This window comes from Bubalus kerabau, chromosome 12 (genome assembly GCF_029407905.1).
Source record: "Bubalus kerabau isolate K-KA32 ecotype Philippines breed swamp buffalo chromosome 12, PCC_UOA_SB_1v2, whole genome shotgun sequence".
NCBI classification, from domain to species: Eukaryota; Metazoa; Chordata; class Mammalia; order Artiodactyla; family Bovidae; genus Bubalus; species Bubalus kerabau.
Window position 1 is genome coordinate 53283341 of NC_073635.1, and position 25119 is coordinate 53308459.

The 25119-nt window shown below is 38.3% G+C and overlaps 1 protein-coding gene across 15 annotated transcripts in view; it reads left to right on the forward strand.

Annotated features, from left to right (window-relative positions):
* The window catches only part of SCEL (sciellin), a 125825-nt gene extending 104032 nt beyond the window's left edge, over positions 1 to 21793 (forward strand). For 14 of the 15 annotated variants that reach the window (XM_055542700.1, XM_055542701.1, XM_055542699.1 and 11 more), the window contains 6 exons: positions 5885 to 5977; positions 7462 to 7533; positions 9559 to 9633; positions 15344 to 15452; positions 18799 to 18901; positions 20029 to 21793. In XM_055542700.1, coding sequence (XP_055398675.1) covers positions 5885 to 5977; positions 7462 to 7533; positions 9559 to 9633; positions 15344 to 15452; positions 18799 to 18901; positions 20029 to 20045 — 469 coding nt within the window. In that variant the 3' untranslated portion in view covers positions 20046 to 21793. The remainder of the gene's footprint in view (positions 1 to 5884; positions 5978 to 7461; positions 7534 to 9558; positions 9634 to 15343; positions 15453 to 18798; positions 18902 to 20028) is intronic. The other variant, XM_055542712.1, reaches the window with a different exon arrangement.
* The last annotated feature ends 3326 nt before the right edge of the window (positions 21794 to 25119 follow it).

A 25119-nucleotide genomic window follows, 5' to 3' on the forward strand; every position in this document is an offset into this window, starting at 1 on the left:
CTAAATGGGAAGGAAATCTGAAAAAGAGGGAAATATGTACATGTACAGTGGATTCACTTTGCTGTACAGTGGAAACTAACACACATTGTAAAGCAACTATACCCCCATGAAAATTATTAAAAAAAAAAAGAAAAAGAAATTGGAGTCAGGTTGCCAAAGTTAAGTCAAATAGGACAATGGAAGTCTAAATAAATCTGTTAAACTGAGACTAGTTTTATTTTATGAATGTATTTTCTCTGTATAGTAATTGGATATCCACTGCAATATATGCAGTGCAATATTATATAAATGCAATATATATATGCAATCTTATTAGTATATTCAGATTCGTAGACCATCACCACTATCACTTTTAGAACATTTTCATCACCTCAGAAAGAAACTCCATGCCCATTAGCAGTCATGTTATCATTTTCCCCCAGCCCTTAGCTTTGGACAACTACTAAGCTACTTTCTGTCTTTTTCAATTTCTGATTCTGGACATTTCATATAAATGAAATCATAAAATATGTGGTCCTTTGTGACTCTTTTCACATGGCATAATGTTTTCAAAACTCACCAATGTTGTAACATGTCTCAGTATTTCTTTTTATTGCCAAATTTCACATATTCCATGATGTGAATAGACGGAATTTTATCTATTCATCAGCTGATGGGCTTTTGTGTTGTTTCCACTATCAGATTGTAATTCACTATTATGAACAATGCTGTGATCAGCATTCATATAAAAGTTTTGTGTAGAGTTTTTTCATTTCTCTTGGTAGGGTATATACTTCAGTTCAGTTCAATTCAGCCGCTCAGTCGCGTCCAATTCTTTGCGACCCCATGGACTGCAGCATGCCAGGCCTCCCTGTCCATCACCAATTCCCGGAGTTTACTCAAACTCATGTCCATTGAGTCAGTGATACCATCCAACCATCTCATCCTCTGTCATCCCCTTCTCCTTCCGCCTTCAATCATTCCCAGCATCAGGGTCTTTTCAAATGAGTCAGTTCTTCGGATCAGGTGGCCAAAGTATTTGAGTTTCAGCTTCAACATCAGTCCTTCCAATGAACATTCAGGACTGATTTCCTCTAGGATGGACTTTGGAAGGGTATATACTTAGGGAATGGAATTATTGGATCCTATAGTAACTCCATTTGAGGAACTACCAGTTTTCTTAAATCAGCAGTACCATTTGATGTTCTCATAGCAAATGTCTGTGTATAGAAGTTTTAGATAGCTAAATTTTCAAGGTAAACTTCCACAGCAGAAAACATTTTCTCAAGTGAAATTCCATTTGGAATTTTGTAAGTTACAACACAATATTTAGTTTATAGTTTAAGAAGCTATTTAATTTAGAGCTGAAACTGTGACCATTGATTCTAAGTTACAATTCAGCCATTTATTTCAGTGAAGGATAACTTAATAATAAAGCTATCCAGCAAAAAACACTGTGAGCCATAAGCTCTTTTTTATGAATATTCAAGGCGTCTAAGAGGAATACTTTGGTGGAGAGTTCTCCTTTGCAGTGGTATCAGAATCACCTGCTGATCAGGGATCACACTTTAGAAATCAGTGCTCTTTTGGATAAAATGTCACACTGCCTCTAAGGCAGTGGTTCTCAACCTTGTCTTACATGTGAGACTCACTGGAGAGATTTAAAAGAATCCAAGTGCTCAAGTCATGTGCCTGCTAAGTTGCCCCAGTGGTGTCTGACTCTTTGCAACACTATGGACTGTAGCCCATGAGGCTCCCCTCTGTCTATGGGATTCTCCAGGCAAGAATACTGGAGTAGGTTGCCATGCCCTCCTCCAGGGGAATCTTTCTGACCCAGGGACTGAACCTGGGTCTCTTAGGTCTCCTGCATTGGCAGTCGAGTTCTTTACCACTAGCGCCACCTGGGAAGCCCTACACTAAACCAATTAAGTCAGAATATCTGATGTGGGACCCAGTAACATTTTTAATTTAATCTTGTTTTTTAATCGGTGGAAAATTGCTTTACAATGTTGTGTTGGTTTCTGTCATACAACAAGGTGAATCAGTCATAATTATATATATATATATATATATATATATATATCTCTCCTCTCCCTCTTGAACCTCCCTCCCCTCCCCCCATCCCTCTCCTCCAGGTCATCATACAGCACCAGGCTGGGCTCCCTGTGTTACACAGCAACGTCCTAACAGCTATCTATTTTACACATGATAGTGTATATATGTCAATGCCGCTTTCTCAATTCATCCCACCCTCACCTTTCCCCACTGTGTCCACAACTCTGTTCTCTACTAGGTTCATCAGTACCATTTTTCTAAATTCCATATATATATTCCAATACTTGTTTTTCTCTTTCTGACTTACTTCAGTCTGTATAACAGGTTCTAGGTTCATCTACCTCACTACAACTGACTCAAATCCATTCCTTTTCATGGCTGAGTAATATTCCATCATGTATATGTACCACATCTTCTTTAACATTCATCTGTCAATGGACATCTAGGTTGCTCCCATGTCCTGCCTATTGTAAATGTTGGTGCAATGAACACTGGGTTACACATGTCTCTTAAAATTGTGGTTTTCTCAGGGTATATGCCAAGTAGTGGGATTGTTGTGTCATATGGTAGATTTTCCCTAGTTTTTTAAGGAATCTCCATATTGTTTTCCATAATGGCTGTATCAGTTTACATTCCCACTGAGAGTACAGGAGGGTTCCCTTTTCTCCATAACTTCTCCAACATTTATTTTTGTAGATTTTTGGATGATGGTCATTCTGAATGGTGTGAGGTGATACCTCATTGTGGTTTGGATCTGCATTTCCCTAATAATGAGAAATATTGAGCATCTTTTCTTGTGTTTATTGGAAATTTGTATGCCTTTGGAGAAATGTCTGTTTAAGTTTTCTGCCCACTTTTTGATTGACTTGTTTGTTTTTCTCATATTGAACTGTATGAACTGCTTATATATTTTGGAGAATAATCCTTTTTAAAAGCACTACAGATTATTTAATTGGTTTCCAAAGAATTGTTTCTCTAACTATTTCTATGATTTTAAATAATTTAAAAAATTAGTGTTACCACTTACTGGTATCAAGATAGAATTTCCTTAGTAAGATCTATCACCATCTCATGAAAAACAAAGCCAGGCTTATCAACTATCACAGACCTAAGACATGGTGATTATGTGGAAGTTGAGGACAGGCAATGGCACCCCACTCCAGTACTCTTGCCTGGAAAATCCCATGGGCAGAGGAGCCTGGTAGGCTTCAGTCCATGGGGTCGCTAAGAGTTGAACACGACTGAGCGACTTCACTTTCACTTTTCACTTTCATGCCTTGGAGAAGGAAATGGCAACCCACTCCAGTGTTCTTGCCTGGAGAATCCCAGGGACAGAGGAGCCTGGTGGGTTGCCATCTATAGGGGTCGCACAGAGTCGGACACGACTGAAGCGACTTAGCAGCAACAGCAGCAGCAGCAGCAGCAGTATCCTGATTTGGATCTGAAATTGAGAGGGGACATCAGTGAAAAAACTGGTAAAATGGAAATAAGTCTGTAGTTTTGCTAATGACATTGTACCAATGACAATTATTTAGTTTTGACAAATGGATCGTGGTTGTGTGAGATGTTAAGAGAAGCTTAAAAGAAGCTGGGTGAAGAGTATACTGGAATTCTCTGAACTATCATTGCAATTATTCTATACCTTTAAAATTATCCAAAATAAAAGGTTTCTTTTTTTTAAAAAGTGTATTATCCTCCCAAATTACAAGAGGAACAAATCCAAGAAAGAATTTGCTGTTCCACATTCCAAATTTATTTTCTAACATTTGATTTTTTTTGTTGTTTACTTTACAATATTGTATTGGTTTTGCCATACATCAACATGAATCCTCCACAGGTGTACCTGTGTTCCCCATCCTAACATCTGATTTTTATTGACAATTATAAAGTATTGTTATTAGTCCCATTGTAAACACAACTAGGAAATGCTACTTGTGTTAGTCTGCTCAGGCTGCCATAACAAAATACCACAGACCAGGTGTTAAAAGACAGAATTTATTTTCTCACTCTTTCGGAGACTAAAATTCTAGATCAAGATACTGTTGAAACAGGAGGAAGGGCACGGGGTACAACCTTAAAAAGAATGACATGGCCACAGAACATGAAAAAACTGGTTAAAACCATCTAGGTCCAAGATGGCTGAAGACTCAACTCCCAGTAGACCTTGAGCCTCATTATATGCTCATTGTAATACATGGGCATATGCTAAATGACACACCCACCAGCGTCATGACAGTTCTGAGGCCAGCCATAAAGGGTCAAAAAGTGGGCAGTGGCCCAGTTCCTAGAAGTCTCCACCCCTTCCCCCAAATAATTGGAATAACCTTCCCATTCACTAGCCTATGAAATTACCCAGCCCACAGAAACTAACCACACCACGTTTTGTGCCTCCCTCTTCTTGCCTTCTGCAATGGCCCACACTCTGTATAGTGAGCTTTTCTCTAAATAAATCTACTTACCTATCTCTGAATTCTTTCACGATGTAGCAAGAACATCAAATTCATGAGGAACAATGTCAGGATTGGTTTCTGATGAGAACTCTCTCCTTGGTTTGCAAAGGACTGTGTCTATGTCCTCACATGGCCTTTCCTCTGTGTGTCCACACAGAGAGAGAGAGCAAGCTCTAGTACCTCTTCCTCTTATAAGGACACCCTGTCCTATGGGATTAAAGCCCCACCCTTATGATTTCACCTAACCTTTATTTCCTTTTTATAGGCCCTGTCTCCACATCACACTGGGGTATAGGGCTTTAATATAAGAATTCTTGGCAGGACACAATTCGATCCTTATCAGAACTGTTTTCAAAGTATTTCCCATTCCTATTACAGGTTTCACAAACTGGTAATGTTTGTAAATGATTTTACCTTTCTGAGGGCAGTACAAACACATTTCACACTCATTGACAACCTTCGTCCTTTGAAACTATTTGCTGAAATTGGGTTTTGTATTATTTGCTATATGATCTGAATATTTCCAAATAGTTCCTAGTTAGGTCTATTGTTCCAAAATGACATATCCTAATGGTCACATTTGAGAATCTTCTGATAATATTCATGCTACTTTCTCATTGCCAAGTGTCTTTTGAAACATCTGTCTTAAAACTAGAAGATGGTTTTCCACATGCCAGAGATGATAATATGTAAACAATTGTTTTTCTCTTTAAAAGCTACCTGGAAATGGAAGGAACAGACCAGTCAAGAATGATAAATCATGATTGAGATCTAAATTCTCCTCTTGATTTTTATGTCTTGCCTCTGTCAGAGTTTTCTAACATGAGGAAAGAAAAAGAGCTAAAGCTTTCACTATGCCTACGTTAATTTTCCACTGTTTCATAGGAAAAAGCAAATATGCCTACACTTTGTTGAACATAGTGACATTTTTAGATTAGCAGAAATCTAGGTCAAAGTTCTTTAGCGATCTTCAAAGTACTGCTTTTCTGTTAAAATGGAAACTGGAATTTCTCAAAGCAACCCCCAGATAATTTTCATTAAATAGATAAACTCCCAGATATGTTGTACATGAAAAACTTTCAAAAATGGCATTGGTGCTGTGAGAATGTTACTGCAACCAGTTTCATGTGGTTCCTGCCCTTGGTTAAAAAAGTATTCTGTCCTACTGTTAGCTAATGTGACATGTGCCTATAGATTATTCATAATGGTAAGACAGTTGTGTCTATAGAGGAGTAAAATAGTACATGTATTCTGTCTATGTATATGTGCAGAAACCAGGCAAACAGAAACAGCTTTACTGTATGTTTACAAAAATGTTATTTGAACAGAATTTTAATAAAACAAAAATCCTCTAAGTGGCCTTGATTTTAAGTGCCAAATATTTGCATTTGCTTTCTCAGGCAAGATGGCCAGGTCACTGGATCTACTGAGACTTTAATCAGCCCGTCCTCTAGAACAGCTGCCTATTCTTATGAATCCAGGAAGATGCTCAGGTACCGTGGTCAATTATGGAATAAATGACAGGACCATTCTCCTTCTGGCGTTTTTTTTCTCCTGTGTTTTCTTTTTTTTTTTTTTAAGAAAACATCCACATGCAACCTGATCCTTCCTTTGAAATACAGAAATTTTTTAAAATTTTGCTGTTGTTGTTTTTATGCATTTTTTGTATTCCAATAAAACTTTCTTATTTTAGATTTAATTTTTAATTGAAGGATAATGCTTTACTATATTGTGTTTGCTTCTGCCATGCATCAACATGAATCAGCCATAGGTACACATATGTCCCCTCCCTCCTGAGCCTCCCTCCCATCTCCCTCCCCATCGCACCCCTCTAGGTTGTTACAGAGCCCCAGTTTAAGTTTCCTGAGTCGTACAGCAAATTCCCATTGGATATCTATTTTATATATGTTAGTCATATGTTTCCATGCTACTCTCTCCATTCATCCTACCCTCTCCTTCCTCCCCCCTTGCCCATGTCTATAAGTCTGTTCTCTATGTCTGTGTTTCCATTGCTTCCCTACAAATAAGTTCATCAGTATCATCTTTCTAAATTCTATATATATATGTGTTAATATATGATATTTGTTTGAAATGCAGAAATTTAAAATTTTAACCAGTGGCTTTATAGGCTTATACAAAGGTGTTGAGTAAACATCTTGGTCATTTGTAAGTTGTCAGTTATGAATAAGTGTAGATGTGATTTTTCCTTAAAAGTCTGTAATTTTTTTAAAAAACATGATTGTGACATTGAATTGACTTCCTTGCTGCTGCTGCTAAGTCGCTTCAGTCGTGTCCGACTCTGTGCGACCCCTGAGATGGAAGCCCACCAGGCTCCCCCGTCCCTGGGATTCTCCAGGCAAGAACACTGGAGTGGGTTGCCATTTCCTTCTCCAATGCATAAAAGTGAAAAGTGAAAGTGAAGTTGCTTAGTCGTGTCTGACTCTGAGCGACCCCATAGACCGCAGCCTACCAGGCTCTTCCGTCCATGGGATTTTCCAGGCAAGAGTACTGGAGTGGGGTGCCATTGCCTTCTCTGATTGACTTCCTTAGGTAGATTTAAAGGTTTCACTAAATCATGTGTTATCATGTTGGTTAATTAAGGTCCACTTTTTGCCTGAGATTTGTGGGGAAAGCAATGGTTTGGAAGTATGAATGACACATTAGGGTAATAGACACTAAAACATAGTACACAAATATTCAAAGTAATCATCATGGTCTACAATAGACTTGCTGAGTGACCAGTTTTCATAGTAGTATTCTGGAAATAGGCCAAGACAGTAGAAGTAAAGACAAAATGGGAAACATAAATAAATTTTTCAGAAATGGATTAATACCAATTTAACATTTATATTTCAAAGGTTATAGTTTAGAAGGCATATATGAGCATTATTTTTTCATTGGATTGGATAATTGCCTTGTTAATATGATTATCCTATAAACAAACTTTAAACATAAAGTCAAATGGTTTGTATTGCAGCTCCAATGCTGAAACCAGGCATGCAGGATCAAAGGATACAGTTGTGTACACAAGGACGTACATGGAGAATAGGTACTGGAAATTTATTTGAAGTATTTTGCTTTATGTATTTTATAATTGTGAAATAATCTGTGTTTAAGAAGAAATGTCATTTTTTAAGGTATGCTTATTTTTTTCAAATAACAGACCATTTAAAAGAGTACTGAGTTCTAGATATATATTAATAATTCTTTATAATCTTTCCATTAGTATTAGTAGTAGTGTTAGTCGCTCAGTTGTGTCCAACACTTTGCAACCCCACGGACTGTAGCCTACCAGGGTCCTCTATCCACAGGATTCTCCAGGCAAGAATACTGGAGTGGGTCATCATTCCCTTCTCCAGAGGATCTTCCCAATTCAGGGATCGAACCCAGGTCTCCTGTGTTGCAGGCAGATTCTTTACCATCTGAGCTACAGGGAAGTCATATTTTTTAGTAGTTGTCAAATAATCATACAAAGTCATAGGACAGACTAAATAATATTTTAATATAACACATGTATACATCATAGGATTGTTATTTGAAAGTAGTCAAATAAACATACTTGCCCATAATGAACCTTATAAAATCACACAAGTATTCCTGTTCTAATTTGGAGTCCCACTTTAATTAAGTGTTTATATTGCTCACCTCTAATCTGAAACAAGGGGTATAACTTTTTAGTAAACATGCTCAGGCCCAGAAACTCTGCTGCCTGATGTGATGGATGTCGAGGAAAATGTCCACCAAGATTAGGGATTCACAAGTTATTCAGTTTTTCAGGAGTCTATAAAAAAGAATTAGCCTAATTGTGGCACAGGGTAGCAGTGGGGCATCCAAATATGGATAAACTATAGGTTGTATACGTGTTGATCATCACCCAGTTCAAAGAGACCAGAGAGCAGTGTACAAGGTGGGTGTGGAGCCTCCATAAATTCAAGGTGTGTCAGGATTTGAACAGCCTTCCCCCTCAAAAGGATTTTTCAAACCCAAGAATAAATTTCCTTGTGAAATGCAACCTCAACCTTGATTTTCCTGCTTAATCCAACTCTCCCTAAAATCAACAGTGATTTAGAATCAAATCTGAGTTTGTCATTTACTGACCATGTGGCCTCAGCAAAGCCACTTGACTTCAATTTCCTGTCTCAATTTTCTGATCCATAAAATGGGAATGACTGTTTATGTGTCATGCATCAATATGCACAAACTCTTTTAGCACCGTGGGCTCTGTGTTCCATAAAGCAGTTTCTCTTTCTGACAGCAACTGCCTGCAGGTTGTTTGGAGGGAGAGAGAAATTTCTCATTAAAAAATCCCAGGTGAGGCATGTGGAGTTACCCCTCACTGTATGAAATAATAGGAACACATTGCTTCTGGTCCTCATACGTTCCTGGGCAGCGTGCATACTGGGGAGGCAATTACAGGCAGCCAGCCGGTTAGTGCAATGCACTCTTCATTTGTCTCCAGGAGCGAATGACATTCACGAACTGGAGCGGAAAGGGAACAAAGAGGACTTTCGAAAGTTAAAATATTTTTTGATTTATTCCAAACAATTTTTGGATGTTTTCATGTAAAAATAAAAGCTTCCAAAGTTTCCCCTAAAAGTTCAAGAGTATTTCTCTATGTGAATGATGTCTGTCTATATTTGCTTGCACTGAGTATAGTCATGCTTTGTGTGTATTCTTTATGTTAGAACAACAGAGACCTTTCTTTTAGTAAAAATACAGGAGGTGCAAGTACAAATTTTATGAAAAACGATAACTACTTTTCCTGCTTACACTTGTGCTTATGATATCCTTGCCCCATTCTTTACTTTGGTGGATATGTTGACTTATGTCACCTTGGAGGTAACTTGCATATCAATACTTCTCCAGGGTAAAAAAAAAAAGAGTTGGTACATTGTCCTGACATATAACATATAACTCGCTTTGTTATTCACAAAGAATAACAATAGTGAGTGTGTGTGTGTGCGTGTGTATGTGTGTGCTCTTCCTTGCCTACATAGGGGTATTAATATATATCAATACTTCAACACTAGGGAAATAGCCCAGTTCTCACATGCCTATATGTGCTTGTTTCTAGCAAATCACCAAAGGATGGATATCAGAAGACTGTCTCTGGAAAATACATACAAACTGTTTATTCGACTTCAGATAGGTGAGTATATCTGTACTTCCATACATACAAGTATACATATACCCATATCCACACATATATTAATAAACATATATTCTTGGGCTTCCCTGGGAGCTCAGATGGTAAAGAATCTGCCTGCCCATGCAGGAAATCCAGGTTCCATCCCTGGAAGATCCCCTGGAGGAGGGCATGGTAACCCACTCCAGAATTTTTGCCTGGAGAAATCCATGGACTGAGGAGCCTGGTGGGATACACATATATGTGTGTATTTACTTTTATAAATAATATGTTTTTATTAGATATGTGTATATGTACTTAGTTATAATATATATTTAATATATTTTTAGTATATATATATACATTAAAGTATTATAAGTATATATATATACTTAAGTATTATAAGTATATATATTATATATATATACACTAAAGTATTACAAGTATTTTATATATATACTATATATATATACTAAAGGATTACAAGTATTTTATATATATATAGCATTCTTATTGTCCATTGAACTTGGAGATGACCCTCCTGAGAGTGATTGTTCTACTGTTGATTGTATGAGTGGAAGGAAGTACAACCACTTCTGCATCCAGGAGTTCGTTCCTTGGCCTCCTGGCTGTCATTCTCTGATTTTGATGTGTTTTGTTCCAGTAGAGCTTTCAGTGTTTTACAGCTACCTCCCAGGCGAGTGTCTCTGCTGTGATCCCTGGGGTCCCCATTGCCACCACATTATTGGCCTCTAGGCTTCACTGCATCCCTAGATCATGTCCTCAGCCCTCTCTCCTTGTGGTCCTCTAGAGCCAGATCACCTTACAAACAGCTGCATGGATGCACTGCTGTGACCCACTCCGAGCATGGGCTCAGTGCCCAGGAGGGAGGGCTAGGGTGAGCATCAATTTAATGCAAGTAAACTGACCCCAGCATTTTGCTCTTGATTACTCTCTTTTAGCATGTAATGCTCAGTGGGGCAAATAGGTGACACTCATGTGACACAAGTCTGCAGACTTCCAGCAGAGAAAATGAAAATAAATAATTCATGTTGCAACCCAACCACTGGAAACCAGCTGTAATGCATATGTCTGATATTCTGTTGACAGTGTTTCTCCATTGCTGGTGCTGAAATAAGGCTCACTGAGGGTCAGGACATATTTTTATGCATAGCCTCAGCTTGGAACACAGTCCCTGGCACCTCACGGATACTCAATAAACTGACTCCAGGAAAAAAAAAAAGCCTATGTCCCATTTGCTGAGGGAAACATGGATGAACCAGGCATCAAAATTATATCCTCTTTTGGTCACTTTTGTGAGAGCTTGTATTACCAAGGGTCTTCTGAGTGTTTTGGCTTTAAGTCATAGCTCTTTGATGTGACTATCTGAGCACCACAAATACTGTCTAGATAAGCAAAAGAAAAAGGAAAAAAAACAAACAGAACTAGATTTTTCAAAATACTCTGAAAAGATCTTTGACTAACAGTATGATCTTAATAAGGACATCAGCAACTTCAGAGTTTGGTGGGCTTATATTTTAATGGTTAGCTAAAGTGAAGGAAAACATCCTTCACTAAAGTATTGCTCTTCGTATGAAGAATTTCACTCCTGTTTCCCAAGTGGTCCTTGAAATTTTTTCAGTCACCAGAGCAAAAGTCAATTAAAACCTGTCAGTCAGGTAACATTTTCTGTTGATTATTGTGAGAAATTAGCTGTTTCCCCACAGTTCTTATCTAATCATGTCAATCCCATTTAAAGTCAAGTCATTAATACAGTTGGAGAAGGCAATGGCACCCCACTCCAGTACTCTTGCCTGGAAAATCCCATGGGCGGAGGAGCCTGGTAGGCTGCAGTCCATGGGGTCACTAAGAGTCGGACACGACTGAGCGTCTTCACTTTCCCTTTTCACTTTCATGCATTGGAGAAGGAAATGGCAACCCACTCCAGTGTTCTTGCCTAGAGAATCCCAGGGATGGGGGTGCCTGGTGGGCTGCCGTCTATGGGGTCGCACAGTCAGACACGACTGAAGCAGCAGTAGCAGCAGCATTAATGCAGTCATAAAAAAGAACAAAATAATGCCATCTGCAGCAACATGGATGGACCTATGGATTATCAACTGAGTGAAGTAAGTCAGACACAGACAAATATATGGTGTCTGTCATATGTGGAATCAGAAAGGGTACAAACGAACTTATCCACAAAATAGAGATAGAGTCACAGATGTAGAAAACAAATTTATAGTTACCAAGGGATAGGGGAGGGAAGGGATAAATTGGGAGACTGGGACTGACATATATATACTACTATATATAAAATAAGAGATTCCCAGGTGGCTCAGTGGTAAAAATATCTGCCTGCCTATGCAAGAGATACAGGAGACATGGGTTTGATCTCTGAGTCAAGAAGATCCCCTGGAGAAGGAAATGGCAACCCACTTCAGTGTTCTTGTGTGAAAAATCCCATGGACAGATGAGCCTGGCGGGCTACAGATACAACTGAGTGACTGAGCATGTACACACATTAAATTATTAGGGTATGAAAATTTATGACTAAGAGACCCAGTACTAGGGCAAACACTAAATTTAGTATGTTTTCTTCCTAATTGTACCCAAGAATTAAACATTGCTTCAATTTATGATCACAATTTAAATTCTTAATAAATAAGAGTTTTAAGTCATGTTATATGTACTTTTGTCACTTTCAGTTCAGTTCAGTTCAGTTCAGTTGCTCAGTCATGTCCGACTCTTTGCAACACCATGAACCGCAGCACGCCAGGCCTCCCTGTCCATCACCAACTCCTGGAGTCCACCTAAACCCATGTCCATCAAGTCGGTGACACCATCCAACCATCTCATCCTCTGTCATCCCCTTCTCCTCCTGCCCTCAATCTTTCCCAGCATTGGGGTCTTTTCAAATGAGTCAGCTCTTCACATCAGGTGGCCAAAGTATTGGAGTTTCAGCTTCAACATCAGTCCTTCCAATGAACACCCAGGACTGATCTCCTTTAGGATGGACCGGTTGGATCTCCTTGCAGTCCAAGGGACTCTCAAGAGTCTTCTCCAACACCACAGTTCAAAAGCATCAATTCTTCAGCGCTCGGGTTTCTTTATAGTCCAACTCTCACATCCATACATGACCACTGGAAAAACCATAGCCTTGACTAGACGGACCTTTGATGGCCAAGTAATGTCTCTGCTTTTTAATATGCTGTCTAGGTTGGTCATAACTTTCCTTCCAAGGAGTAAGCATCTTTTAATTTCATGGCTGCAATCACCATCTGCAGTGGTTTCAAATCAGTTTCTGCATATTAAGTTTATAATAATGATTGTATTGGAAAATGCATTAAAAGTGCTGTGGCTTAAGCTCACACACACACACACACATACACACAATAAAGTGGCCAGTGCCACTTTATAGAATATAGACAAAATCCTCTGCACAGGATTTATGGGCCTTCAGCACCTTGTCCTGCTGAATAGGGACTAAAGTTCAACCACTCCAGCCACCCTCATTGTGTCTCACCTTGACACGTCCCGTTCACTCTGCTTAGAACCCTTCCATCATGCCCCTCCCCACCTTACCTTGAGAGCTCCTTCACCTTCAAGCTTTAACTCACCTGGCAGTTATGCTGAAAAGCCTTTCCTACTTCATCCCAGAGATTAGCTGTTCACCTGGCTGTGCTCTCCTAACTCTTCACACGTCCGTAATACATGGTGATCATCCACTCACCTGGCTACCCTAGTGGAAAGAAACTCCTCCTTGAAGGAGACCTTCTCGCTCTTCTTTATATTCCCAGCTCCTCTCTCAGGGTCTCTGGAATGCAAGGATGCTAGATAGTGCCTGCTTTCTACTCTTGAAGAGTTTAAAGTCTAACATGGGAAATTTAAGCATGTGGGTACGTATGTATGGGCTTCCCCACTGACTCAGTCGGTAAGGAATCTGCCTGCAGTGTGGGAGACCAGGGTTCAATTCATGCCTCAGGAAGATCCCCGGAGAAGGGAACGGCTACCCACTCCAGGATTCTTGTCTGGAGAATTTTGTGGAGAGAGGAGCCTCTCTTTCCCCCTACTCCCATCCACTTTCCCTCCTCTCTGCTTCGAGTCCTGGTCCTGATAGGATTGATTGTGGTTTCTGGGCATGACTAGTTTCTTATCATCTAGTAAGCCCAATCAAAGGGCAGGCCCAGAGGCAGCTCAGGGCTCTGTGGCCACTCTGCCTTCATTCACATCCTGTCTCTGCCACTCACTGGCTGCATGGCTTACCCTTCTATACCTCAGCTTCCTCTTGTGTACAATAATGATAAAAATAAGAGTAACCTGCTTCTCAGAGATGTTATGAAGAATAGACAGGTTTATATACGCAAAGTGCATGGAAAATGTGCTACACGTGTTAAGCATATTAGCACTAAAGTATTAGCTATTTTATTTCACTACCCCAGTACTTTGGAAATTCCAGGCTTTTATGCTAACACCCTGAGACTAACTAGTAAACTCTGCCCAAGGTGCTATTTAAGACTATCTAAGATCTTCCAAAAGGATAAGAATCACATAGTTATTGGCCCTTTATTAAGGCTCTGATGTGACTCGAGGGCTTTAGAACTTGCTAATCAATTATTTACTATTGAACATTATTTTTCCAAAGTAAATTGCCAACAAAGGTCCATCTAGTCAAGGCTATGGTTTTTCCTGTGGTTATGTATGGATGTGAGAGTTGGACTGTGAAGAAAGCTGAGCGCCGAAGAATTGATGCTTTTGAACTGTGGTGTTGGAGAAGACTCTTGAGAGTCCCTTGGACTGCAAGGAGATCCAACCAGTCTATTCTGAAGGAGATCAGCCCTGGGATTTCTTTGGAAGGAATGATGCTAAAGCTGAAACTCCAGTACTTTGGGCACCTCATGCGAAGAGTTGACTCATTGGAAAAGACTCTGATGCTGGGAGGGATTGGAGGCAGGAGGAGAAGGGGACGACAGAGGATGAGATGGCTGAATGGCATCACTGACTCGATGGACGTGAGTCTGGGTGAACTTTAGGAGTTGGTGATGGACAGGGATGCCTGGCGTGCTGCGATTCACGGGGTCGCAAAGAGTCGGACATGACTGAGCAATTGAACTGAACTGAACTGAATCATTTATTTACCATTGAACATTAATTTTCCAAAGTAAATAGCAAAGGATTTTTGTCACTAAAGTCACCCTAATATTCTGAGTCTTGCAATGACACCAAGAGAATCAGCAAGGGAGAATTTGGTGATTCTGGACCCTATAGTCCAGGGTATCCATCATTTGTGAATTTACCAACATGTTCTTGAATGGATTTCTATTTTTGTACTGCTGAATGTTTGAGAGTTAAATTTTTATATTAATCTTCAACATAATTTTTCTATGATATATGTACATTAATAATTTAAAACCCTCTTCTAGCTTCAAGGGGGTACTTATGACCTAGTTCAATTAGGAAACTGTGAACATCTTTAACCTGCTCAGATGCACTTTTGATTGCTAATGAATTAATAATTTGAAACTGTCTTTTATGTTAATTCTTTGATATCACTCTGAAATAACTAGAAGAATCCAGTCTGTTACTAGGATAAGTAAGTCCTCAACTTTCCTTGATTTTTACACAATTTACTGAAGTATCAATAAAATTAACATGTTATTTCCATATGACTTTATGGGGAATACATCTGTCTTTTTCATGATGACAAATTTATTTTTAACTGCTTACATCTCTATAGGTCTGTCATTGAGAGAGACATGTGCACTTACTGTCGAAAACCCCTGGGCACAGAAACCAAGATGATTTTAGATGAATTACAAATTTGCTGCCATTCGACTTGCTTCAAGGTATGGCTTTGTTTCTTGCATTTAATTCTCATACAAAATTGCATAATGACTAGAATAAAAATAATTATCTAATGGAATATATGAGATGAAGTTAAAACTTTCAGAAACACTGTCATGCACATTAATAATGCACCGTTTAAATATTTTTTTGACTTCTCAGCCTGAAGCTCCAAGGTTTATAATTACTCTCTTGACTTTAGGCTTAGAGTTGATTACTGATACGTTGATAACTCTTACTCTACAGATTTAAATCTATAAAAAGATAAACACTTGTTCTCTTTAGAAAAGTTTTTGCAGCATTTTCATAAATCATGCTGCTGCTGCTGCTGCTAAGTCACTTCAGTCGTGTCCGACTCTGTCCGACCCCAGAGACGGCAGCCCACCAGGCTCCCCCATCCATGGGATTCTCCAGGCAAGAACACTGGAGTGGGTTGCTATTTCCTTCTCCAGTGCATGAAAGTGAAAAGGGAAAGTGGAGTCACTCAGTCGTGTCCAACTCTTCGTGACCTCATGGACTACAGCCTACCAGGCTCCTCCGTCCATGGGAGTTTCCAGGCAAGAGTACTGGAGTGGGGTGCCATTGCCTTCTCCACATTGCAATAAACATATAATGAAATCCAAAAAGGAAAAGAAATTTTTGAGAAGAAAGTTACTGGCTTCTTACATCATAAAATTAGGATCGATGGGCTTAACAATAGTTAAAACTCAGTCTGCCTTTGAGAGCATGATTAATTATAATTAAATATGGCTTAGTAGTCAAGGCTATGGTTTTTCCTGTGGTCATGTATGGATGTGAGAGTTGGACTGTGAAGAAGGCTGAGCGCCAAAGAGTTGATGCTTTTGAACTGTGGTGTTGGAGAAGACTCTTGAGAGTCCCTTGGACTGAAAGGAGTTCCAACCAGTCCATTCTGAAGGAGATCAGCCCTGGGATTTCTTTGGAAGGAATGATGCTAAAGCTGAAACTCCAGTACTTTGGGCACCTCATGCGAAGAGTTGACTCATTGGAAAAGACTCTGATGCTGGGAGGGATTGGAGGCAGGAGGAGAAGGGGATGACAGAGGATGAGATGGCTGAATGGCATCACTGACTCGATGGACGTGAGTCTGGGTGAACTCTGGGAGTTGGTGATGGACAGGGATGCCTGGCGTGCTGTGATTCATGGGGTCGCAAAGAGTCGGACATGACTGAGCGACTGATCTGATTTAATCTGATGGCTTAGTAGAATGAGCCGGAGAAGGCAATGGCACCCCATTCCAGTACTCTTGCCTGGAAAATCCCATGGACGGAGGAGCCTGGTAGGTTGCAGTCCATGGGGTAGCTAGGAGTCAGACACGACTGAGCGACTTCACTTTCACTTTTCACTTTCATGCATTGGAGAAGGAAATGGCAACTCACTTCAGTGTTCTTGTCTGGAGAATCCCATGGATGGGGGAGCCTGGTGGGCTGCCGTCTCAGGGGTCGCGCAGAGTCGGACAAGACTGAAGCGACTTAGCAGCAGCAGCAGTAGAATGAGCTTCCCTGGTGGCTCAGCTGTTAAAGAATGTGCCTGCAATGCGGGAGACCTGGGTTCGATTCCTGGGTCAGGAAGATGCCCTGGAGAAGGAAATGGCAACCCACTCCAGTACTCTTGCTTGGAAAATCCCATGGACAGAGGAGCCTGGTAGACTGCAGCCCATAGGGTTGCAAAGAGTCGGACATGACTGAGCAACTTGTCAATATCAGTGTCTTAGTAGAATAATAATAATACTAAAGTGTACATAGTAGAATGCTTCACAATTTGTGCTTTCATATGCCATTTCTTTTACTTTTCACAAAAGTATTAGGTAGGGCAACAATATAGTTTTTGGTATAACTAGGTGAGCACTTAACTAGGAACCTGAAGACCTGATTTTGGTTTCTAACTGACACTAATTTTGGCCGTGTGACTTTGGACAATCATCTGAATTAGCTTAGCCTAAGTTTCTTCATCTGTAAAATGACATAGCTGATTAGACCAGTGGTTTTCAATCCAGGATGAACATTATAATCATTCGGGGAGATGATGAGAAAAACAAAATGCTTGGGACCAGCCCCAGTTACATCGTGTATCTTAGAGATGATTTCTGGGCATTGGTGTTTTTAAAGCCTTCTTAGATAGATCTAACAGGCAGCCAGTTTGAGAACCACAGCCTGAATCTATGGGTCCTTTCTAGTGCTGATAGATTCTATGATTGATGCAAATTATCTGATTCAGTCAAGTAGATGTAATATTAGGCTGGCCAAAAAAGTCCGTTTGGGTTTTCCAATAAGATGTTATGAACTTTTTGGCCAGCCCAATACTTTGACACTTGATTGCTTCTCTTTCAATTAGCTTCAGGCAATGACACAAAGTAATAACAAATTCAATGCCTCATTTTGAGGCAACCAAATCCAAATTTAGGCCATCATATATAGAATTCTATATAAAGTAAGCCATGAAAATTTCATAATTATTTCATTATAAGACAGTAAAATTTCCTCGAAGTTATTCAAATTTACTCAGTGGAACAAAAATTAGTCTACAGCCCTTTATTTTAAATTATTATGCACAAAACTTTTTAAAGAAGAAAATTCTCCTATTATTGCCTTTAGTCACAGGAATGATTTCCATTTTGTTATATTTTAGATGATTTATTTCCATTGTCAATTTAATCATAAAATACTACTGAGAATAAAAATACCCCCACACTCTTAAGAAAAGACAGATTACTCTATAGCCATAATTATAGAGAATTACCTGAACTGGCTTAAACACGTCTAACTGACCTATGACAATTTGTGTCAACGAACTTGAAAGCCAGCCAGCTGGCAGTAGACTTGCTCCAGTGAGCACAGGTTTAAGGTAGATGTCAAGCCTTTCTTGCCTCTTTAACCAGCATAACTTGAAACAAATTTCCCCCTAAATTGTGTCTGGAGTCAGAAGTTTGTTTTGCTCAGTGACACTATATCTGGACAGTGTAGCTCTCCATTAGTAAGCAAACAATATATACACTTAGTGTTCTCATATGCAATATCCAACAGTATTCTTGTCTTTGGCATAACCAATTTTTGAAAATATTCATCTACTTTATTGTGAGTTAGGTAGAAACTTCTGTAGTATGTCTGAAATGCACACCTCCATAGTAGAGGGATTTATGAGAGAATTTGTTTGGGAAGTTTGGTGTGTGGATCAGACAAGTAGATTCTTACTTTTTCTCACGGTTCTTTTCATCAGAGTGTTGCTATAAAGGATGATATGGAATAAAGTAAATGGTTCTTTTTTTAATCCTGTTAACCAAGAATCTAAACTTCGTATCTAATGTAAACTTTATACATACCTTTCTTTTAGTGTGAAATATGCAAACAACCTTTGGAAAACCTTCAAGCAGGTGACAGTATTTGGATATATAGGCAGACAATACATTGTGAATCTTGCTACTCTAAAGTTGTAGGTAAGTGTTGAGCTCTGTGAGAAACTATCACTAACATTAGTGAACTTTAGGTAGTGTTGAAATATTTCAAAAATGGAAAGTATTTTATTAATTATATTAAAAATTAAGCTGCAAATACAATGGTAGCATTTCATTTATGGTATAAAATAAGTCAAAATTTATGTTTTCTTCTGATATGAGACCAGACATAGATACGAATAAGTGTAGGTCATTTATTGTAGGAAATTTTCCATTTTTTGCAAACAAAAATATATCTTCTTTGCTCAGATCATTGTTAGAATTAGAATTAAAGTGCATTTCTGTGAATGATCTTTTATATTTGCACTGGATTATACTTTTATAATTTAATTTGGTTATTATACTAAACACCTTTTAATGTTAATTTTAAATGGAAAATTTAAAGTTAATTGTGTACTGGGGAGCTGGACAACAGCACTATGTAAAGGGAAAGTTTCCTGCTGGTGGCGAATGGAAAAGGAACATCTGCGGTTGTTACATGGGATCCAAAATATGGAATTTAATGACAAATGTGTGATATTAATGAGGTGCTTGGAGGCTACATCTGGAAAATGCTCTGAAAAATATTCAGAAAGCCACGTTCCATCAGGCTGCAGAATCGATGACAAGAACAAAGCTAATTATATTCATACTTGGCTTTTTATTTTCTCATATTCCATTTTCTCATATTCCAGCCATTCTCATATTCCTTTTTCTTCCTCATTGAGCGCCTTATCAGGATCCAGTGTTACATCAGGGGCCTTGATAGGCATGGTGGCAGCTCTAAAACTTTCAGTCCCGAGTCCATGAAATGCTTTAGGAGATGTGGTTACCAAAACACTCAGATGTCTTTGTGTCTTCCTCCCCGTCTGTGTGCACTTTTATAGTACATATAAGTTATCAAGACATGACTCTCAAGCATGTCATAAATATGAATATGGGGCATCAGTGCTTCATATTCACAGTATGACCAAAAGCCTTGCCACAGTGATGAATTCAGTAGGTGGTAAAAGTACACTGTTTAGTCCACTCCCACCTCCACTGATGAATAATTATTTTTAAAACTTTAGTTATAAGCTTATTTTTGTACTGAATTTGTATATATAACTTATTTTCTTTACATTTTTCAGCCAAGTGGATTCAGTAATTCTGGCACATGAAAATCAAGAGGAAAGGATTCATCGGGAATTAAAATTTTTATTATAAGAACATGTAATCTAAAAAAGCTTTTACACCAATGACTGACTCTTTGTATAACAATTCTGCTATTGCATAAATAATATAATTGCTTATACTAAGGTCACATACATAAAGGGAACCATTTGGTATCTGGTTAGATTTAGAGATAAAAAATTCAAGTGGTCTAGTTAGCAACATCAAAGGAAGGATGTTTCTGATGGCAGTGAGCATTGTCAGCCTTGACCAGGTCCATCTCTGCTTAGTATTAGGCTGTGTATCACGGTTTCCATTAGAGACCAGGATTCCCAGTTTCTCATCTTTGTTTCTCTAGGGGTTTGGATTTACAGATATTACTGACATCTTGACAAAACTGCCAAGGAAGCAAGATATGTACATTTCTTATATGGAAAAGAAACGTTGATAGAAATTTTGGCAGAAAGATAAAGTCTGGCAGAAAGATGTTAGTGTATAAAGGTGTATGGACCTCAGAAAATCACTTAAACTATTCAGATTTTGGTGCTATTATCTGTAACATGAGGGGAAATGGAGAAAATGATTTCTGAGGTCACTTTCTGCTCCAAAACTCTCAGATGCTAAAGCAAGTTTTTGTTTGATCTTTTGAATTATATCTGAATCTGTTTGTTAAGCATGCAGAACTAGATAGGATATCTAAACAATTTAATGTTGGTGTCATCCTTTAGTTTATTACAGATATAAGTTTTATAGAACATGTTTTATAAATACAAAGACATGCATTTATTGGTAATGGGTAAAAATCACATGGCATGTATAGTTTACATATTATAATTTGCTACACTTTCTTTTCAAAATCTGGATTTGTAAATGATCTATGAGAAATAATGGTAATGGACTACAAAGACATGTTCTTTAGCATGCTATAGCTATTCCTACTACATAGCACTTTATATTTACAGATGGCTGATAAAAATAAAATGAACTATCAGTTACACAGAATCTTCTTGTGCATCATCTATAAATATTACTCAGTGACATTGATATTGTCAATTATAGTGATCATAATTTATTGTATTCTGTGCTATACTACTTAGTTTTTGTCTGCTTAAGCCATAACATTGGTTTTTAAAGAGCTTTTTCTTAAGGAATTGAAAAGTCAGTAATCTTGTGTGAAATTATTATTATTAAAATTGAGACATCGCACTTATAAACTATTTTATATGCATATAGGAACTGCTTCTCAAAGGAAAGCATATGGAGCATTGAGAGAGGGTGAGGTTCTAAGGGAGTTTAAGGCAGTTATAAAAAAATGGCTAACTAAGGAGACCAAAAAGATAATCATGTTATTTTCTAACTGTTGCTAAATGTGAAGAATGATTCTTCCATATAATGATTTCAAGCATCTGTTCCTGTTAGACACTGGTCTACAAAGTGTTAAACACTAAATACTTATCAAAACACAGCAATGTGTAATCATTGTCCTATGGAGAGGAAGCCAGGAAAAACAATTAATAATAATTTGATATTCATTAATTCATGCTTGATGAGAAGTGGTGGTAATTGAGCCATATGTTTTATTGTTCTCTTATTACATGCTATCAGAGTGGATCAAAAGAAATAATTTTCTTAGGGTTGAAATTCGTGGCAGGAAAGGATGAGTAGAATAGTAGCCCTCTCTTTTATAGAAAGTGTATTAACATCTCAATGCCTTTGTAGTAATTAAAAATCATTTGAATGCCATTTTTAAAGGACTCTACTGTTGAATGCTTCACTTCAAAAAAAACCTAAAAGGGGCACTCTTTCTCACTCTTCTGTAGCTATTTAATGGACCCTTTCTTCTACAATAATGTATTAAATTAAACCAAAAGCTGTTGTAAAAATAGAGTAGATACAGAGTGAAGCTAAAAGGGCTGCTGATTTTACCAAGTCCGCTTCATTATGTCTGGGATTATTTGCACCATAGGGATGACAGATTTCTAAAACAATTTTAAGATCTCATTTTTGTTTGCAGCGAATTATGTTATGATTGGCATATTTTTCCTGGACACAAGTGCCTACATCTCAGAATACCAGGCCCTGGATTCTATTACAAATTAAAAGATGTCTCTAAAAATAATTAATTGCTCTACTATGAGAGCATTCTTCTAAAAAACAAAATAAAATGTATCTAGTAATCTTGGAGATAGAATCTGTTAAAATCTTTTTTTTTCTTTTACTAAGGCCAAGAAATAAAAATTTATTCAAGAAGTAATCTGTGCATCCCTAATTATTTGATTGCAATCACTCCTATAATTAGATATGTGATGAGATGGTCCAGTTCTCACAACCGGGGCACTCTCTGACTTGTTTACTATGATAGAAAATCATGAGCATTTGGAACATTTTCCAACTCAGCTTGGTTCAGAGCTCTACCAAAACAAGTGACTGTTTGGTCTACACTGAGGCAAACTAACAATGTTATTGTTTCGTTGCTGTTGTAGTTGTTACTACTGAATATACTGGTTATTTGATATAATGTAAATAAATTATTTTTAGTATTCTACCTATTTCATAGCATTCAACAGTTCCCAGAGACACTTGTTCAGTCGCTAAGTATCGTCTGACTCTTTGCAACCCCATAGACTGCAGCACACCAGGCTCCCCTGTCCATCACCAACTCCCAGAACTTGCTCAAACTCATGTCCACTGACTCAGTGATGCCAGCTAACCATCTTATCCCCTGTCACCCTCTTCTTCTCCTGCCCTCAAGATTTCCCAGCATCAGAGTCTTTTCTAATGAGTTGGCTGTTTGCATCAGGTGGCCAAAGTACTGGAGCTTCAGCTTCAGCATCAGTCCTTCCAATGAATATTCAGTTTCCTTTAGAATTGATTGTCTTGATCTCCTTGCTGTCTAAGGGACTCTCAAGAGTCTTTTCCAGCACCTCAGTACTAAAGAATCCCTTCTTTGGCGCTCAGCTTTCTTTATGGTCCAACCCTCACATCCATACATGACTACTGGAAAACCCACAGCTTTGACTAGACGGACCTTTGTTGGCAAAGTGCTGTCTCTGCTTTTTAATATGCTGTCTAGGTTTGTCATAGCTTTTTTCCAAGAAGCAAGCATCTTTTAATTTCATGGCTGCAGTCACTGTCCTCAGTGATTTTGGAGCCCAAGAAAATAAAATCTGCCACTGTTTCCATTTTTCCCCCATCTATTTGCCATGAAATGATGGGACCAGATGGCAAGATCTTAGTGTTTTGAATGTCGAGTTTTAAGTCAGTCTTTTCACTCGTATATTACCTGTATTAACTTGCATTGGCCATTTGTCTCACAAGTCTATTTCCTGCTACTTAAAGTGTGAGATTTAAAACATTGATGTGCTGTTGTACCCACCAGCCCAAACACTGCATGATCTATAAATCTATAAATTACCCCCTTCTCAGATAACTCTTTCGTTAGATATCTAAGAGCTGTGGAATGTTTTGTACGTGCTACAGAATTGCTTGTTGACTTTGTCACAACACAACTGTTGGGCACCATCCTGATTCACATTTACTGGTCCTATTTGTCCTGCCATTTGAGAAGTATGGCTTCTGATATATTATTGAAGTGTTCAGATGCCTCTTGAGTTAGGTAATGGTCTCAATTTTTTTCACTGGAATAGAGGAAACTGATTATCAGCATCACTTATAAATACCACCTTGGAAAGATCTTCTAACTTCATTGCCTTTGAAACATTCTCATTCATACATGGAAATCCAATCATTCTAGAGTCTGTAGGAAAAAAATGCATGGCTTATAGTCTACTGTCATTCATTCATCTGTTCATTTTCCAATAACTTAAAAATCTTCATTTAGAATCTTTGTTCCAGATATCCATGGTAACCAAAATAGCCAAGACTCCTGTCCTCATGGAACTTAAATTCTAAAGAAAGGTTGGAAGAGCAATTTGAAAGACAAAATGTAAATAAACACAATAATTTCTGAAAGCAAATAAGACCATGAAGGAAATAAAATACAGCAACCAGGTCAAGGGGCAGTATTTAAAAGTAATGTTGTCAGATGATATTTTAAATAACAGCTGAATGATGAGAAGGAACTAGCCTGGGGAAAAGCACTCCAAGAGGAGATATTTTAGGATTGGCCAAAATCATTCCACTTTCTGGGCTAAATGTGTCCTTGTTTCTCTTAAATATGAGATCCAGATTCATAGATGCCAAGAGACAGAACAGTCAAAGGATTTTTTAAGCTTCCTCTATTCCTCATGCAAAACAATATTCAGATATTACATAGATAGCTTTCAGGTCTCTGCCAACGGGTGGGTTACACCAAATGGTTGCTCCATCTTGGTCCTCAGGCTGAAGGTGCTCACTGGATAAAGGAGTGACTGTGTCAGTGGTGGGTCTGAACCAATGCTCACCTGAAGTGGAAACAATGGGCCAGGTATGACATTTGCTCACCTCATTTGAGGCAGCACTCAGGATCTAGTTCCTTTCTGTTTTCCAAAAAGAGACAGTAAACAGTTAAGCAGCATCATTTCAGATCTAGAAGAGACTTCTCACAGGAATGTTACAAATGTTACATGTTCTATTCCTTTGTGGCAATATGAATAATGTATCTGGTTGAAAGGAACATACAGATCTTGATGTAACTTTCTTGACAGTTACAATTTGTTAATTTTACCTTTTTTCCTAAGAGAAAAGGAAAGATCACCAGCTTCAAGGACCCTTCAGGTCCATAAAGGCAAATTGGATTGAAAGTCTCCCACAAGAAAGTGTTTAGGCCCTAAGGCAAGTGTGACCTTGGCAATTACAGAAAGATTGCCAGGAGGCTGGAATTAGTGAACATGAAATGATGCGGTTGAAGAAGCAGACAAGAGATAAGCTGTGGTTGTTTCATAATATATTATTAAAAATGTACATCATCAAATGAATGGGGATATTTCATCGAATTCATTTATGCCTTTTAAATTTGTTCCATTAAGACATTGTTGAATATAATTGGTTTCATGAACAGATTAAAATTATTTTGAGACAAATATAGTTTACTGATTTTTGACAAAAGCACAAAGAGAATTCAATGGAGA